General features: G+C 46.3%; 2 protein-coding genes across 2 annotated transcripts; both read right to left on the bottom strand.

The window, feature by feature from the left end:
- Positions 1-356: 356 nt before the first annotated feature.
- Positions 357-3,596, bottom strand: LOC119116205 (protein FAM163A-like). Its single transcript, XM_037241438.1, has 3 exons — positions 3,320-3,596; positions 1,498-1,612; positions 357-1,356 (listed from the first exon to the last, which is right to left on the bottom strand). The coding sequence occupies exons 2-3, from the start codon at positions 1,588-1,590 to the stop codon at positions 1,033-1,035; spliced, it is 417 nt and encodes a 138-aa protein (XP_037097333.1). The 5' UTR covers positions 1,591-1,612; positions 3,320-3,596; the 3' UTR covers positions 357-1,032.
- Positions 3,597-4,159: 563 nt separating this feature from the next.
- LOC119116052 (nardilysin-like) lies at positions 4,160-14,807 on the bottom strand. Its single transcript, XM_037241155.1, has 31 exons — positions 14,092-14,807; positions 13,650-13,887; positions 13,386-13,467; positions 12,449-12,602; positions 12,007-12,080; positions 11,834-11,929; positions 11,637-11,759; positions 10,735-10,792; positions 10,567-10,640; positions 10,428-10,497; positions 9,936-10,013; positions 9,281-9,401; positions 8,934-8,992; positions 8,786-8,840; positions 8,609-8,713; positions 8,151-8,274; positions 7,883-7,969; positions 6,944-7,063; positions 6,818-6,869; positions 6,606-6,756; positions 6,333-6,460; positions 6,089-6,251; positions 5,910-5,941; positions 5,636-5,774; positions 5,502-5,549; positions 5,311-5,363; positions 5,122-5,205; positions 4,920-5,010; positions 4,699-4,815; positions 4,538-4,627; positions 4,160-4,471 (listed from the first exon to the last, which is right to left on the bottom strand). Exons 1-31 carry the CDS (start codon positions 14,484-14,486, stop codon positions 4,265-4,267), a joined length of 3,468 nt encoding a protein of 1,155 aa, XP_037097050.1. The 5' UTR covers positions 14,487-14,807; the 3' UTR covers positions 4,160-4,264.
- Between the last annotated feature and the right edge of the window lie 3,168 nt (positions 14,808-17,975).

Below are 17,975 nucleotides of genomic sequence, written 5' to 3' on the forward strand. Positions count from 1 at the left end.
ATCAACTCTGACGTGTTTGTATAAACAGGAAGTAGGCCCAAACGTAAACGTGCACAGCATGGAAGACATCACCTCCATGCAGGGACAAATACAGCATATGATTTTTGTTGTTGTTGGACACAAAATTCTTCATTGTCATAATTCTATATAGAAAAAAAATCTTTCAGCCAAGGTATACAGTTAGCCCTCAGTTTTGCGTTTCAGTGAACACGAGCAGGGTGTGGGTGAACTGAAACGCCACAAAGGTCGGGGGGGGGGGGGGATGACCTAAAATAACTAAACTAAAAAATAATGGACTAAATAAATGTGTAGTAGTAGTTACTGGAAAATTCATGAAACATTTAAATTATTTTTTAAAAAGTCAGTTAAAAGTAATAAGTGATAGCTTCTAAACTACAAGAGAGTTTCTGTGGCGTATTGTATTTAAAAAAAAAAAAATTATGTGATTAATTTGAACAAGCCCCCCATGCACACAATCACAGACAATTACTTTATTTAATTTTAAAAAAGAGGGAAAACTAGTAGGATAACCCTTCAAATATTTAGAAGTTGTATATTAAATAAATCCTAAAATTATTTCTTAAAATATGAGTAATTATGAATGTATCATACTATATGTTCTCCTTTTGTTATATTTTTAGATCTTTCTATATGTGCTGTATGAATCTAGAATCTATCTAAATATGTCAAAAGTTTTGAGTATGTTAAAGCCCTCACAAAAGCTAAAATATGTCTCACAAAATGGAAAGAAAAGTTAAGAAATAAATCAATTTTGATTGGATGCTAAAAAATAGTATTTTGAAATCTTTCATTTTCTTGCAAGTGCTAAAAATATATTATTTTACTTTCTTGGAAGTGCTAAAGTTTTGAATACTTTTAACACTAAAAGAAGTCGCAATTCAAAAGCGGGAATAAGAATGAAAAAAAATAAAAGAAATAAAGTTAATCATTTCAGATGCTAGAAACATTTTGGTGCTATGTTGCTCCAAAGCCACAAAAGTTCAGGTGGGCCGGTATTGCGCAGTTCAAAGGTCACACCTGGGTGCTGTAGGGCCTGGGCGGGGGGGTCGGACAGGCGTAACCCAACGGCAGCGGAGTCTCGTAGTACGTGTGGAAGCCCAGACGCTCGCCCCCGTTAAGCACTTGGGGGGCGGCGCGGCGGGTGTACGGCGAGCAGGCGAGGCACGGGACGCCGGCGTCCAGCTGCTCCAAAGAAACGGGAGTAATGGCGGCCCCGTCGTTGGCCAGCGCGTCGCACGTCTCGCACGGGAAGTGGGAGAGCGGGGTGGATGGTGCCGCCGGGGCTGGGGCCGAGCCCGCGTCCGTCTCGGAGTCATTCTTCTTACAGCAGTAGTACTGCGGACAGCACACCATATCACAAAGTCATAATTCTTATCATTTCATTTTCATAATAAAATGTTACCACCATCAAATACTTTTCGTATACTCATTATATTGGCAAAACAAATCAAACCTTTTCAGGTAAGTGATTTTTACCTGCAGTCGACAATAACATAGGATGGCGACAATGCACACGAGAATGACTCCGGCAAGAATTCCTCCTGCTATCACGATCGTTCCCGCTGACATTCGACCAGATCTCCATCAAACCCTGCAAAAAGAGCAAATTTGTATCATTAAAAAAAAATGGAGTTTTTGTATAACCTTGGTGTGTATGTGGGCAACGCCTCCATTACATCAGTGGAATAAATTATAAACGGGCTAGTCCATGCTAATGTGGTGAAAAGTGATAGTGAACCTGCTTCTCCTCTTCTTCTTGTGCAGCAAGCTCAAACGTTGATGCAGTAATTATGAAGCCGTGGTAACCTATTCCACCAACGCTAAAGGACTTGAGAAAGGAGCTGCAACACAATGGTGATGTCACAGTGTTGGAATTGTGGAGGTGAAAAGGTTTCACGCTCCTCATCCACGACACTATTTTTAGCTTGGTGTCATCCTTTCATTTATTTGTCATTAGCCCTCTCGGAGAGAGACACGCGTACATGCTAGCAAGAGCGTGCGCGTAAATGAACAAAATGGAAACAGTTGAATGGATTTTTGATGTGGATGATGTGAGGCGGACCTGCTTTTCTTTTGCACGGGTATACAGCGGTGGTGATGTAGTGGCTTGTCTCCATCGTCTGGTTGCCGGGCAACCAGCTGAGCAGCAGAAAAGAGCTTAGTTTAAAGATGCCCCATAGGCTGAAACGTCTCTTTTGCGGCACAAAAATAAGTCATGCAAGCAACTAAGTGAGCTTAGCTAAAATTACTATCTGTTTTTATTATTTTATTTTTTTACAGAATCAGAATATTTTGCATGCAAACTAGTTGTCTAATTTTGACCAACTAAAGGGAGTGATGTCACCAATAGTAATAATTCAGTAAGTCCAATTCTACCCTAGCCACCTTGCAGTTTCTTTAATATGAAAAATTAACAACACATCATATTTTTCTGCTTCTAAATAAAAGACGATTAAGGTGCAGACCGTATATCTTCTTCTTCTATAGAGGGTGAGAGGATCTCTCCATTCTTAAATCATGATAGGAAGACGGCAAGCAGGAAATCACGGCTGCCTGCTTTGCAATTTTAAAGCCCTGCAGGCCTCAATTATTCACGTGGCGTTCCTGCCGACAATATTTTTCCATCAGGGGCCAATTTAGACAGAACGAGAAGAAGACGGCAACGGGAATGGTGAAATTGCGGCTGCTAGAAAAGTGTGGAAGATTTTCAAATCACCAGTCTTTCTTTACCGTGAAGGCTGAGGACTGTGACGGAACACATACACATCAGTTGACTGCTTCCCCCAAGACAAATAACGAAAATAATACTGTACACAATTCACCAATTTTGAGGAGGGGTAGCTAAATAATGAATAAATGTTTAAAGGGCTCTTGAGAAGAATAGAATACAACTAATGCGTTAATTGTCTTTGACATATGCCTGGTACTCTCTGCACTTGAGTAAACAACTCCCTCGGCAACAGAATGGGAAATGTGCACTTATTTTGGAATTGCCTCCCATTACATTTAGACCATTGTCAGCATTTTAACCCTTCCTTTAGAGTCTACATTTATATTTATGATTCTCAAGTACGACCTATAGATTTTCTGTCCTGTTTTATTTATTTTTTTTTAAACAATAAAGGGATACGCTAGAGAATTTACTTGGAATGTTACTTTTATACTAACATATAATAACATATAACGGACAGATGAGGGGGAAATGTGCGCAATGATATGAAGTTAAGTGCGCATCTTAAATCAGTGATTGGCCTCATTGTTGCGCAGCTCAGCTGGATGCGCAAACTCTTATTCTTACCTTTTCACGCAAAATCTCTGCAACCCGTTTCTTCTGGCAACCTCGCTGCACACGAACCAGAACCATCACGTCATTACGTGCCAGCCCGGCATCTTCTTCTCCGTTGCTTCAGTGCCAAGAACCGGCGAGGACCTGTGGAAAACCTCTGGGAGACCTCCTCGGTAACCAGCGGGAGACGAGGCGGCGGCAGGCCGGCAAAGAGTCGCTCCTCCTCGGCATGCCTGCGTCCTCGCGCCCCGCTCCCTGGTGGTAGTGTTGGTGGGCGCTTGGTCGCGCATTCTCGGTGGTCCCGGCGGGGCGGTGTTAGGAGGAAGCTGCTGGAACACAAGTGTGACAATCAACAGATTTATCATTTATCCTTTAATTCATTCAAATATTTGATAAAACAAACCATACGTACGAAAAATATGGCCAATGTCGTCTCCAATCCAGATAAAGACCGACTATGAAAATGTTAATTTCCCCGAGCGCAATACCACTTTAAATCTCAAGAGGCATCAGTAAGTCAGTTGGAATGAACATTAAAATCTAAAAGGAGTCGCTTGGGGGAACACAGTATAACATTGTGATGAGAGATCTACAATTTGTACAATTAGCAACAAGAAGACATTTTGAAGCCAAACGATAAGTCTGTCTGTTATGGTTAAAGGGTGCCACCTGGTGGTTGAATGCTTACACAAAATATTCACTGTGGGTGATGAGGAGAAAAAAAAAAAATCCCTGTGGCTAAGATAGCATTGCAGAGCAATTCAAAAGGTGGGCTAGATGGAAAATTGGACATTAGATGATGCACCCCATTGTGCACACACAAATACCCATTGAGGAAATCTAAAGAGTAGGTTCAAATGTGCAGAGGTGATTCTTTTATTGAGTCAAACTACTACACTCATCACTGAAAGTATTCCTTTGCACGCTTCATTTCACAGCAAGGAGCAGGTCAGCCGATTAGTGACTCCTGTGATAGGGAAAAAGGGCCAACTTTTGAATGAACGCATTGATGTCCAAGATGGCGGTGGCGCCCGCCATCTTGGCCGAGGGCGTCAGGAAGGAGAGCCTGGACACTTCGCCGTAAGCCGAGCTGCCCTGGGCGGGGAGTCCCCGGCCATCGTCATTGTTCTGGTCGTCGCCCTCCTTGACGCCGAAGCCCACCACCTGTCCGGCGGAAACAAAAGCGTCATTGTGCCTGGCGAGCGATGAGGAAGCAGGAAAGTGGCGTACGTGGACGCTGAGTTTGCGGCTGTCGGTTCCTCGATGGTCGCGGAACCAGGTGAGCAGCTCGCTGCGGCTCATTTGCTTCAAGGCCTTGATCTGATCGCAGAGGGAAATGGAAAAAGACGCTCATCCGCTGTATCGAGTGGGCCGTTGTGTGCGTGTGTCACCTCTCTGTTGAGTCGGTCAAACACGTATTGCTTTGTGACCACCTCGCTCCAGTTTCTGTCCACCTCCTCGCCCAAGTGTGTGTCGTCACACTCCTTCAGCTTCATCAGAGTGCTCACCTGCAACACACACACACACATGGAATGGAAGAGACACACATCAGGGAAAGGGGAGGCTTTGTGGGCAGGAATGATTCATTCCATTCTGACTCACACACACACACCTGAGCGTGGAAGGCCTCGTCAGTCAGCGCGCCGAGCGTCTCTCCAAATGAAACGAGGAACTCTTCAATTTTTAAGTCGGCCAGCTCCGTACTGAGAGCACATTGTTTACAATTTGCGTGAAATGTCTTTTTGGTATTCCAATCGACATCGCAATGCAATTTTCAAAAGGCAAAAGCGATTAGCGATGCGTTGCAGACTCACTTGAACTTGGAAGCCTGCGTTTGCACTGTGATGGAGAAACCTAGAACGCCCGAAGTGTTCCTGCAGGCTGGGTAGACGTGGTACCTGCATAGCCCGGGAGAAAAAAAAAATGGACAAGAAAATAAGAAAACGGGTGAGATGCTTAAAGGCATGTTCCACAAAGTTTACAAAAAGGATAAAAGGTCACACCCAAGTGTCTCTTTGGTACGAAGGAAGTCAAAACAAGGCTCCTCCATCAGCATCTGAAAAAAAAAAAAAAGCAGCACAAGTATTACTTTAGTCTTTTTTACACTTTTTTTTAAATGGCAGGAAATGAATGAAAATCTGAAACAAATTGAACAAGCACAATGATTATGAAAAAGAATCCAAGTATGGCTCACCACTAAGAGTTCCACCAGCGTATGCTCCTTCAAGTCTTTGGATCCAGACTACCATATGAAAACAGATGATTAATATTAATCCTTTAAAAATATTATTCCTAAACAGTTACCAAATAATTTTTTTATGTGTGTACCTGGTAGTAGACTGTGACCTCGGAGTTGGCGTCTCCCTTGTTCAGAGACTTGACTTTACAGATGTGATGCTGCCTCGGCAGCTCCACCACTCGGAACATCACTGGCACCTCTACTGGCAATTTGGAGAACTGCAGCTTGCTATGGAAGAGGAGATGGAGGAGGGATGAAAGTATGGCTGGAGTGAGGACGACATGAAGGAGCAGATGATGGATTCCTCACGTGAGGCGAATGCAAACGACAGTGAGTGTGGCAAAGTGGTGGAAGCTCACTCACTCTGTCACGTACTCCAGGAAGCCTCGCGACTCCTGCGGTGCAAACACAAAAGTGGATAAGCACCAAGTTACCAACGCCTGACATCAAACTGATACCGGAGAACATCAAATGTCCATCTCTTACTATTTTCGAAACTCAATTGATTGAATACAAATGAAACTAAAAACCGTGGCCCTCACTTCACTGCTGAAGTTGCCCTGCACCAGGCCCTCGGCGTACAGTTCGGCCTTGAGTCGTCGGCTGAAATCCGCCAGCTCGTCGCTGCTCAGGCCGGCCATGAGCGTCTGGTACTTCTCCACCATGGACCAGCGGCCGTGCTCCAAAATCAGCAAGCGCACATCCCTGGAAGAAGCGAACATCTTTGCCACACATTCGCGCCACTAGAGGGCAGCATAAGACTGAACATGTAAAGCTTTGACTGACTTGTTAAGCTTGGAAGGCTTGATGAGGATGTTGAAGTAGGTTTTCTTCAGCTGCTCCGAGAACATGCTGAAGACGTCTGGAGGGGCCTTGAAGCTAGCCAGGTGGTCGATGATCAGGCGGAACAGCAGCTACAGCACATAGGTTGAGGAAAGTCAACAAAAAAGTGGTGCTCACTCACAGCCACTCTATTAGGTACACTTCTAATGACCGCTGTTGGATTAGATTGCTGTAAATCTGCCAACTAGTGGTGAATGGTGGCATTACTTTACTCACAGGCAATTTGTCGTCAAATCCTTTGACCTTGATCACCAGCCCGTGCTCGCCCGCCACTAGTTTATACTCCAGCTGGGCCACCTCGGCCTCATATGCGGGCTCGGCCAGATTGTGGCCCAGGATGTTGACCAGCAGGTCGAAGAGCACCACGCTGCAAGGCAGGGAAGCAATGATTGCCAGAAAAGGAAATCGGTCGAGGTGACTGCACTTACGTTTTAGCCGACTGCTGGATGACAGGAGAGATGAGATGAAATCTGATGTAGGCTGCCCAAGACCACGGGAAGAATTGTTATCAGAATCCACTTTGGGAAATTCCGTCATCCCTCGACAAAACGCACCTTTGAGAGTTTTGAATTTGTTATCCTTCTTGTACCAAAGGCAGCCTCTGTCGCTCTTGGTGATGCGCACGGGGAATTCTGTGTCGGGGCAGTCGGAAGGCTTGAGGGTGAAGTTAGAGGCTGGGGAATAAAAATAAATAAATAAATTGATGCTTCATTTTGAGATTTAGTTTCTAAAGAATAAGACGTCATACTTTGTATACTAATGAAGGGAAGAAAATAGACAGACTGCCATTATTGTTTTTTCTCTCACAGGAAGGATTTTAATTTGCTAGCGGTACCAGTTGTTGTTTTTAGCGTCGGTGAAACAAAACAGAAGGCTGACATATTGTGATGACTTAAAAAAACAAAAAAACAGTCAATATATAAACTGAGCTTGTTTCATTGAAAAAAAACAAACCCTGTTTCCATGTAAAAAAAAAATATATAAAAAAAGTTGAAAGACAGAGACATAATTATGTTGGAATTATATCAGAGATAAGGGAGAGGGGTTGAATGCTAATATGCTCCCCGTGTGATTAGCGCGGCGGGCCCCGCCTGAATTGGAGCTTAGCAACATAAAGGAGAACTTTGCCAATTAAAGCCGCAGCAATAACACCTCTATCAGAGTCTTGATTATTAACCGGGGAACGTTCCAATGACTGACGGATCGCTATTGTTCAACCGCTTACTTGCTACATTACAAACGGCAATTTCCTCAGAGAAAAATCCCTTGCGGTCAAATAATTAGCATCTAGCATTTCCAAAATGGACGCCAATTCTTATGACACATTGTCAACAATTGCGCCATTAGAAGATGCGCTCGGTGTGATTATCACCAGGCGGCCATGACGGGATTGATTGATTGGCTAGCGCCGATTGCGAGGCGACAAGTAAAACTGCCGCAGGATGTTCCAAAATGCCCGTGTAGTCCGACGCGCCTCAATTTGCTTGACTCACCGATGAACTTGTTCTCGGCGGGAAGGCAAAGCTCGCCGCTCAGCTCCAAATTTGCCGTCCAGCGTTCCATCCACTCCGCTTGGATGTCTGCGAAAGCAAAATCGTGTCATTGAAGTGACCGAGATAAGTGGCCTGACTCTACATCAAACAATAAAATGTAGTGTAATTTACTTTATGACACAATAGTGTACTTGTCAAATACTCCATCTACACAAAAACACACACACAGAGACGGACGCACACACACAGACACTAACAAGACACTCGCCCTCCACGCTGTATTGTGTTCCAAACCACTTCTCCCTGAGGGGACAGCGGCCCTCGTGTTCTGGCGACAACAGCATCAGGTTGGCTTTCTCGGGGGTGAGCAGGGACAGCGCTGCACCAATCACCTGCGCACACACACGCAGACGCACGCAGGCAACACATTTCCTTCTGTCACTGTCCAAATGTGTTTCTTTATGCAGGAACAATCTCACTAAGGGAAAGAAGAGAGAGAGGAGGAGGGGTGGGGGGTATGCAAGCTCACATCTTTCCACACAAAGCAATCTGCGTCACATAAACACACAAAGGAATGACTGACACAATAGAGGGGAGGTGGGGAACAATGAAGCTTCTTGACTTCATGGCTGAAATGAACTTCTTGAATGTGCGATATTATGTGCGTAGGGACAGAGCAATCGTTGATAATTGCCCATGTAGCGACAGTAAGCGCAGAGTCGACACCTCGGGGCTGAAGTCAAACATCAGCTGGTCTCCCGTCAGCAAGTCCTCCTTGGGGAACAGCTGCATGTTCTCGCAGATGTCCTCCACGTATTCGATAGGGTCGCTCTATAAAAAGGGAGAAGAGCGATAAGGGAACGGCGCGGAGCAGGCGGCGCTCGACTGACGCGGGCCTCCTACCTCTTCCTGATAGCGAAACTCGTTGGCCTCGATCTTCTGAATTTCTTCGTATATCCTGAACGTGTGATAAAAAGACATTTAGAGGAACGAGAAATGTTCCCCAAAAAATTTCAATCAAAAAGGACAATTTTTGTTTTTCTGTTTGTGCCTTTTCTGAGGGCCGAGGATCTGAAGCATCTTGAGATATTGGAACACCAGGTGGACCACCTGCAGGAATTCAAATCAAAAGACATATTATTGAGTTCTACATGTTTGATGTCAACGGTGTGCTTGAGGCCGCGGCAACACTTCAAGACCAGTTATTTTCCAATAAGACAGTCCTACAAAAAAAACAAAAAAAAAACCCCGGCTCTCTCGCTGCATGGCTGCCTGCTTAGCCAGCGTTACCGTGGCAACTGACAGCACTACTCTTCCCTGAAATAACCTTGTTTGTATCTATCAATGAGGCAAATACCGGATCAAAATAGAAGAAGGTGGGTTGGCTTGGACGTTTACCTGGTAGAAGTTCTGGAAACCTTCGTCAGTGAGCGTGATGGAGATGGAGAAGATGGAGTAGGTGGTGTTCTGATCAAAGCCGCTTTCGCTGTTTCCTCCGAACAGATCCAGGGCCCAGCACCTGCCGTCGCGCACGTCCGAGCGTCAGCAAATTCTACGCTCGATCGCAAGATGCTCGTTTTGATCGCAAACTGCGACGCAAAATAAACGGCCGAGTGAAAATCCGGAGGGATGAAAAGGACACGAGGCTTCATTGCCTCCCGGGCCCAAATAAGCACTGAGGGGCCACTTTACGCCGCACCCCACTTAACACAGCAAAGCACTCGACGGGCTTTGAGCGCTCTCCAAGTCGCCCGCTGTCGTCATTCATCAAGCGCGGGAAACAAAGCGGTCTGGAACGTTCCATCCGAGCCGCTGAGTGCTGTCCACGTGTTTATTGGAGGGCCGCTTTGTATTGTGAGATGACTGAGAGAGGCCTTTTGCAATTATTTTTTTTTTGTTTATCTGAGCTGAATGGCTTGGCCACTTAGTAACAAGAGCCCCGAGAAGCTCTCTTACACACACAAAAAAAAAACCAGTTTGTGTCCCTTTGGTAAATTGAAGACCTTTAAATTGCGGTTTCTGCACACGGGAAAAGCAAAGAGAAAGTACTCACTTCCTCCTAAGCATGGAGAGGATACTTCCTGGACCTTCGTGGCCAATCAGCCACGATATGTAGTGAAGAGGCTTCACTCTGCCAAAAGAAAAACATTGTTAGGACGAGAAAATCGAATCCCTCTCAAGACGACGGGGGTGTTGCATTCTATTGATGTAAGCCTCTTGTTAGATTTGGGTCTTTGCCACGGCAAAAAGGTTCATGTGTTGGGAGGGGAAAAAAAAAACGTCAGTCCCCTTTAGCGCCTTGAGTCACTGCAGTACCAATAGGAAAATATATGATGTAAAATAAAAAAAGCTTGCGGAGAAAAATGAAAAATAGTCCTTGTACTAATATTGTCATATTGTCTGTCTACATGCGTTTCTCCACCATTGGTGTTCAAGTCTCATACTGCAACTATCGATGCTAACCGTTAGCATGTCAACTACATTTGCCATTGTAGGCTACAATATGCTTGCAGGGCCGTTCTTAAGCCAACTTTCAAAGCCTCACCTGTAGTGCTTTTCTTGAGGCGGCAGCGCCCAGGTGATGTTCAACGAATGCACCTTCCGAACGGGGACGACTGCGGGCAACACAAAAACAACCACGGGGTAGTGCCCAACAGCAAATTGTCACATATATGATTGTGTACCTCTGTATAGTTTGTTGAAAGATGACATATCAAAGGGGTCCCGCATGTCGGAGAAGTCCGGCTTGGGAAGGCCACTACGGACATCAACAGGAATCAGGACATAAGCTATAATACAATTAAAAAAAAAAAAAAAAACGAAAGGAAGGCGTAGAGATGATCTCCACTCACTTGTTGGGCACCTTGCTGAAGATCTCTCGCACCCACATCTCCAGCGTGTCCAGTTTCTCTGCGGGTGCACGATTACAAGAATTTAAGCATTTTTATTTGTTCCCATAGAAAATAAATTGTAATCTGTTTAAACTGTGGCCGGTGGAAAAAAAGAACATAGCCTTAGAGTTAGCTCATTCTGTAGACATTTTTCTACTATTTTTGATTTGAGTTTTTTCCCCCAATGCACTTGTGGAAACAGCAAATGACAATAAGAGACGATAACAAACAATGTTGGTTTTTTTTGTTCTCCCTTCTGGGACTTGCCTTATTTTCGCTGCTATCAAATAGCTTTGTATTATTTTATATATTTTTTTCCCCCCAACATTAAATTGCATAAGGCTCCACAGGAATAATGCAAATATTGTTAAATGTAAAAAAAAAATAAAGATGAGGGGAAAAAGTGATCTTGGGAAAAACAGGGCTTGCATATTAACACGAGGCATCATCGGACTCCTCGGCAGCTGTTAATGAGGCGGTTGATATTTCCTGCAAGGGCGCGCCAAGACCCGACGATGACATCACCGGTATGAAGGCGGCGACCCGAGGCGAGCTGCGAATAATTAGCCACACTCGGCCGGAGACGGACACGTGGAGCGGCTCCTCATTAGAGCTTTGCGGCTTCATTAGGAGTCAATTAATCACCGGATTGCTTGTTAAAGAGTTCTGTCAATCTGCTCGCCAGACGGTTGTTGACTGACTCCACATGTGGATCACTGCAAAGCGGATCCTTCATCATACAAAACGGCTTTGGTCAAGATTGCCCGCGTCACCTCTCTCTCTTCGCTGAATTTAACGGAAATGAGCTGCGTCGCTTCCCACAACGGCGCAGACTCCCTTCTTCCATATACTGCCTTGCGTACCTCTGGACTGGACAGCTAGGGTCATGTAATGCGCAGAGTAGTGTCTCTCCCAAAATTCTCGTAGCCGCTCGTAGATGTTGATGTTCTTCTTCTTCGGCTCTTGCTTCAGAGTTTGGGCGTTCCCTGGTGACATCACTCCAAATCAACAAACTGCCACGCCCCCTAGAGGACATGGTGAACATCTCCCGCCAACTCACCCCAGCAGAACTTGCCCATGGGGTGTCCCGGCTTGGCCAGACTGCCAAAGAGCATCTCCTTCCTGTGCGAATCGGACGGCTTGGCCAGCTGGTATTCTGACGGGCGGCAGAGGGAAAGACTCAAGAAAGACGACGGCGCTCTCGGGATGGAATCCGAACGTGGGCGGACTCACCGCTGTCGACGGCCTCCACCTCCCTGTCTATAGCGTCTCGGATCATCAGGGGGCAGATGAAGAACTGAGCCCACCTAAAAATGAAAGGATGATGAACCTCTTTAAAAAAAAAAAAAGAAAACGGAGCATCAGAACCTGCAATCTAACTTCTTCTTTCGTCTGCAACTTGTCTGCGCGGCAAACAAAGTTTGTCCAACGGCGATAATTATGCACGTCTGTTGCGTCAGATCGATCAAATCCCGGCACTTCTGCCGCTTTCTTAATCAGGCCCAGAGCTGAAGAGCAGCGCTGACTGCCTCCCGCTGATGCGGAAAAGTCAGGCGGCTGTGTTTTTAATCACTCCGCACTTCATCTTGGTCTTCCCGTTTGGCTGCTTAAAATGTTATCCCACTCAGCCACGCTGCTCCGGCGCACAACAAAAGCACCTCTGATCCGCTCTCACCTGTCGAGCGCCTCTTTGAAGCTTCTCCTCTGCACGTCAAACTGGAAGACGGTCCTCTCGCAGTCGGTGGAGGCGTTGTCGCTGCCGCCGTGTTTCTTGAGAAAGGCATCAAAGCCGTTTTCCGAGGGGTACTTCTCGCTGCCCATGGAAACCACTGGCGCAGAGCGAGCCAGCGGGGAAACAAAAGGACATGTTTCAGAAAAATGTCAAAAGATAAGCTTCTCTCTTTGTGGGCTCAATTTTGTTTCGTGCGGATGGCGGGGAAATTTTAATAGCCAGTCCCGACTGGCTTCCCGAAAGCCGGCTCTAAAGACGGCCGTAAACATCCGCTGACGGTTTTTATGGCCAGCGTGAGTTGGGATTGGCCATCAAAAGATTTTCGACAAGCCCATCAGTGAATGAGACAAACGATTTCTCTCAGAGACAAAAGATGGGAGCGCTCCGCATTTATCGCGACACATTATTGCGCTAATATTCCATCTTAAAATGTGCCTTGAGATATGAGTGACCCAAACAAAATCTAATTATTTATTATACTCACAGCAACAAGATAAAAAAAATAAAAAATAAAAATGTCGGGAACCACCGCTGCAGGCGAATCCCGATTTTTACCGCAATTTTCTTCCAAAGTTGTATTTGAAGTCAACAAGGGTATGAGTATTATATTTGAAAAACAACCACAAGGGAAAAGGCGTCAAACTCATTAATTGCAGTGTCGGAGAAACTTCCGGAGGGCGTTTAACAAGCGCCGCTTCTTTGTTTTTATCCCGTCCAACTTGCAGGTCCAAACATGTACGGAGGGCGCTACACTCAAATTTAATCGGTGATGGGTGAGCATGTAAAAGACTTCAGTGAATTAACCTTTGAGAGCTAACTCAACTCAACACACGCACGCAACCCCCCCCATCCTTTCACTGTAATTACTGTAATTACTCACTGTGTTCCAGAAAGTGGGCAAGGCCAGGGAGGTCAGCGGGATCACTGAAGCTGCCCACTCCGACACACAGGGCGGCTGCAGACTGACACACACACACGCTAATACAGTTAGCATGGGTGACTTTGTGTGATGGGCCGCTTTACACCAGGGATTCCAATCCTGCTGTGCTTGCAGCGCCCTCCCGGGGCTGGTCAAGTTCAAAACTGTAATAGTGGACTAGAAAATATTTTTAGCTTCAAATGGACACCATCGCCATGCGTGTACCTGCTTCTCTGCATTCCCTCTCTTCTTCCTCCCCTGCCGGTCATCGTCCTCGTCGCCGCCTTCATCCGACTCCTCCTTGGTTTCATCACTGGAGTCATCTTCCTCTTCCTCCTCCTCCTCCTCTTCACCACCTTCCTCCTCCTCTTCTTCCTCCTCGTCGTCGTCGTCTTCTGACACGAGCGGGTAGCTGAAGTCCGAGATGAGCAGAGCACGCAGCCCGTTGTCCAGCATAATGTACCTGAAAAGGCGGAGAATAATTCAGGTGAGTTACATCTGAAAAGTGGAGCTGGGTCCGTATGTACGAATCGGCAATAAATATAATGCTGACTTAACTGGGGCTACACAAATTTTTGACGGGGCTGTAAGCCCCCCGGTGTTGCGCCGCCCCTGGTCAGCTCACATTTAAAATTCAGACAGTAAGGGAGGGAAACTAGATCCGTACCTGTACTGTTTGGTATCACTTGGAGATTTTATGATGTCCGCGTCTCCTTGGTTGTCCTGTCCAGAGTCCCCCTCATCATCCCGGAGACCCTCTGGATCCCCAGCCGGGGGCCCCATTTGAGGACGCAGAGAGTCCGACGCCGGTGGTGCGTTTTTCGATTTGCCAGTCTGGGGCATAGTGGGGACTTTTTGTTGTTGTTTTTGTTTTACGGTCACCGCCGTGGGCAGACAAAAGCGAGCGGCGGCCGTAGCCAAGCGGACAGCTCGCTGTCGCCGGTAATGTCCTACTGCCCGTCCACGCAGCGTGTCAGCCAGCAGGCAGCGATGACGGAGAGTGCGTGTGGCATAAACGACACCGAAGAGAAAAGGATGCCGAGGCCACACACACACTGACATACACACTAAACCAGACAGGCAGGCAGCAGCCGCACAATGAGTCTATTCACACACGCTCTGGTGCTTTCGCCTATTCAGCTGGATGTCAGCTAAAAAAAACATCGCACCCTGGCGACTCTCTAGTTTACAAGATACACGCAAACATAACAGGCAAGCCCGTCAAAGGAGTCGACGGCGAACATCCGCTCTTTACACAACTGAAAGTTTGAGTCCAATGAATCGTTAACTGGCTGCCGTTTGGAAGTTTAAAAGCAAACATACGCTGTTAGCCTCTGTGTTTACTATTAGGGCCAGCCCCCGCTCCAAGTACGCGGCAAGCCGTGCTGTGATTGGCTGAGAAGTTCCTGGGTCACTGTAGTGCGATGTGATTGGCTGGATTTGCCATGTGAGGGCTTTTCAGCCTCACAACCAGGAAGTGTCTCAGTGGACTCAGCTGAAGATGAATGAGTGAAGAAGGTCACTATAGCAAAAGAACAAGATATAGGGGAAAAAAAATTGAAAACATTTTGAACTCTTTCATAATAATTGTATACAATTATAGAGTGCTATATTTCCTCATTAAAATATGCATTGAAACGATTTCTTTTTTTGGGGTCAAAGGATGCATGGCCAGCTGATTTGATTGTGGAACAGCCTAATTGTGCACAGAGTAAGAAACTCTCTCCGCATTTATCAGTGACTAAATTCCGCTTCGCTATCCGTCAATATGAGGCATTCAAACAATAGACGGCAAAAATCAACTTTGGTTTCACGCTTGGACCCGGGCCCGGGCTACACGATCATGAAGAGGCCCGACGTTGACATTTGTCCAACGCCCTTCCACCGCCTCCTCCCCCAGCGCAGCGTGTTGGCATTTAAGCCTTCCTCTGTGCCAATATGTCCTCCCCCTCACTCACTCACTCACTCACTCACTCACTCACTCACTCACTCACTCACTCACTCACTCACTCACTCACTCACTCACTCACTCACTCACTCACTCACTCACTCACTCACTCACTCACTCACTCACTCACACTCCCTCGCCCGAGTCTGTCTGTCTGTTGGTCTGAAGCCAATCACACGTGCCCCTGGGCCTCTATGTCGGCGGAACGAGGTGATAAACGCTGCAACCATGACAACTGGCGAGCCACACGCACACCGACCGGCGTGCGGACGCACACACCTCGGCATTGTTAATTCACCACGTCCAGCTTTCACCTGAGCTTCCCGTATAATAACGCATGAGCATCCGCATGGATTCACAAAATTATCCCTGAATAAGCATTCCGCCAGCGAAAACTAGCAATGCGCCGGCGGTGGACGACTACCACGAATTCCAGCAGGCATTCTCCCAATCGTTTATTAAGCAGAGGGGCCATTAAGAACATTTCCTTGCATTGTGCATAAATGGGGCAAACCAAATGATGTATTTTGTCATTTTGAATGCATCAAAAAACACAACAACAGGTACACCTTTGTCTTCCGAGCAAGGCATTCTTGCCTCAAATGTCAATGTCATCAGACTAGCATTTTCCGCTTCTGCGCGTCTCTCTATGACCGAAATTGAAGTTCACCTCGGGCAACTCAAAAGGGGGGGGGGCAATGTAAAACGCAGCCAGCTGAATCATTGTAAGACGATGTGAATGGCTCCCCCTCGGTCCTCGTCCGTAAGATTCACTGGAAGTCCGCCGCCTGAACATCCCAGAGGGTTCCCATGGCAACTGATTTGAATTGCAATTAATACAGGACGTGATTAATTAGCTCACGCTTGTGTCATACGACGACGTTACGGCGCTTGGAGTGCATATGTGTGTGTGTGTGTGTGGACTTCGTTGAGCGGCGCACGTGTGTGAATCACTATACTTCATGCGTGCGTCCCATGCGGTTTGTCCTTGCCCGCAGTGAGTGTGTGTGAATCAGAGGTGAGTCCTCTAGAGTATTGCTCTTTGCTTTCATGTTATGACACAAGTACCTGACACCCCCCCCCCCCCACTCCCATCCACTCTCCCCACTACTAATTCCAATAGACTTTCTGTGGAGAATAAAGATAAGAGTTTCAGGAAAAAAAAAAAAAATCCTCCACCTTTTGTTTAGAATCAAGGTCCAATTTGTGAACACATGACTCATGTCTTGATTGTTAAAGTCTGGTCGCCCTTGATTTTAGAAAGCTCCCATGACGAATGACTCTCTTATTTATGCGCATCGACCGGCCTGCCATTGATAAACGTCTTAATTGATTTTTTTTTTTTTCTTTTGTTCATAGCTGCACATGCACGCCAGTCAGCCAGCCAGCCGGTCGGCGGGCCGGCCCGGCCCGGCCTGGCCCGGCCCGCCTCTTTCCCTGCATCGCAGGCCGGGGCATTAAGTGGCCTTGTGGGGAAGCCGAGATACGGCCTAATGCACCTGAGAGCCCCTGAAATCTATAACCATCGTCTACAGCTTCCTGCTATTACTGGAAGTGTCTGTGTTGTGCCGTCAGATTGGAATCTCCGAGGACAGCGTTCCCTCGCACCGCCGCGGGGCGATCGAGAGAGGAAAAAAAAAAGAGAGAGAGCGTGAGAGGAAGATGCACCTCGGCCGTTTCCTCAAGGTGATTCACCTTCACGCACGCGCGCCAAATCGATGTGAAATTGAACTGAAAATTGAACTTTGAGCGCAGTAATGTCGTTATTAAATCTTTTCCTGAAGCTCGCCGATATGCAAAAGAGCCTCGGAGGGGAAGGGGGGGGGGGAGAAAAAAAAACCGACACGCATCAATGCGTCGTCGTAATTGTCCACTATGCCATGGCCTTGATATCATTTTAAAGGCTTCAAATGTCATTACAAAATGATTTTCTGTCATGTGCAACTGTTATTAAAGGCCCTCGCTCTTATTACTCGCTAATGCGGCCATCATTTGTCACGCGAGTCTCTTCATCTGGCACACGTCAACTAACAAAAATCTTATTAGGTTGTTATTGGAGTGAATCCTCTCCACACTGAACACGGTCATTTCGAAATGAATCGTATCATGATTGAATGACTCGTCTTGCACTCGGAGTGAATCATTTCCTATTTGGTGTGAATCCTGTCGTATTTGGACTGAATCGTATTATCATCGTATTTATTTGGAGTGAATCAATCGTAACCAAAGTGTCGGATTTAGAGTTCATCTTAATTTTGGTGAATCGTATCGTAATTAGACGGAATCATTTCACAATTGAAGTGAATTATTTATTTGTAGAGACGGGAAGGAATCGTATTTGCATCGTATTAGGCTGTGAATCGTGTTATCGGCAGACTGAATGGTATCGGGATCGTTGGCGATGTAGCGGGTGATGGTGACACCAGCAGAACATGAAGGAGTCAACCTCTTCAATGTACAAGGTGCACTTCGATTCCCTAAAGGGCTAATTATTGACTCCGCCGTTTGTTCTCAAGCAACAAAAGGTAGACGCGGCAACAAAATAAAAGAGTACAGTTGGACCGAGTCCCTCAAGGTGCTGAAGTTAATGGTGCTGATAATTG

This window comes from Syngnathus acus, chromosome 22 (assembly GCF_901709675.1).
Source record: "Syngnathus acus chromosome 22, fSynAcu1.2, whole genome shotgun sequence".
NCBI lineage: Eukaryota > Metazoa > Chordata > Actinopteri > Syngnathiformes > Syngnathidae > Syngnathus > Syngnathus acus.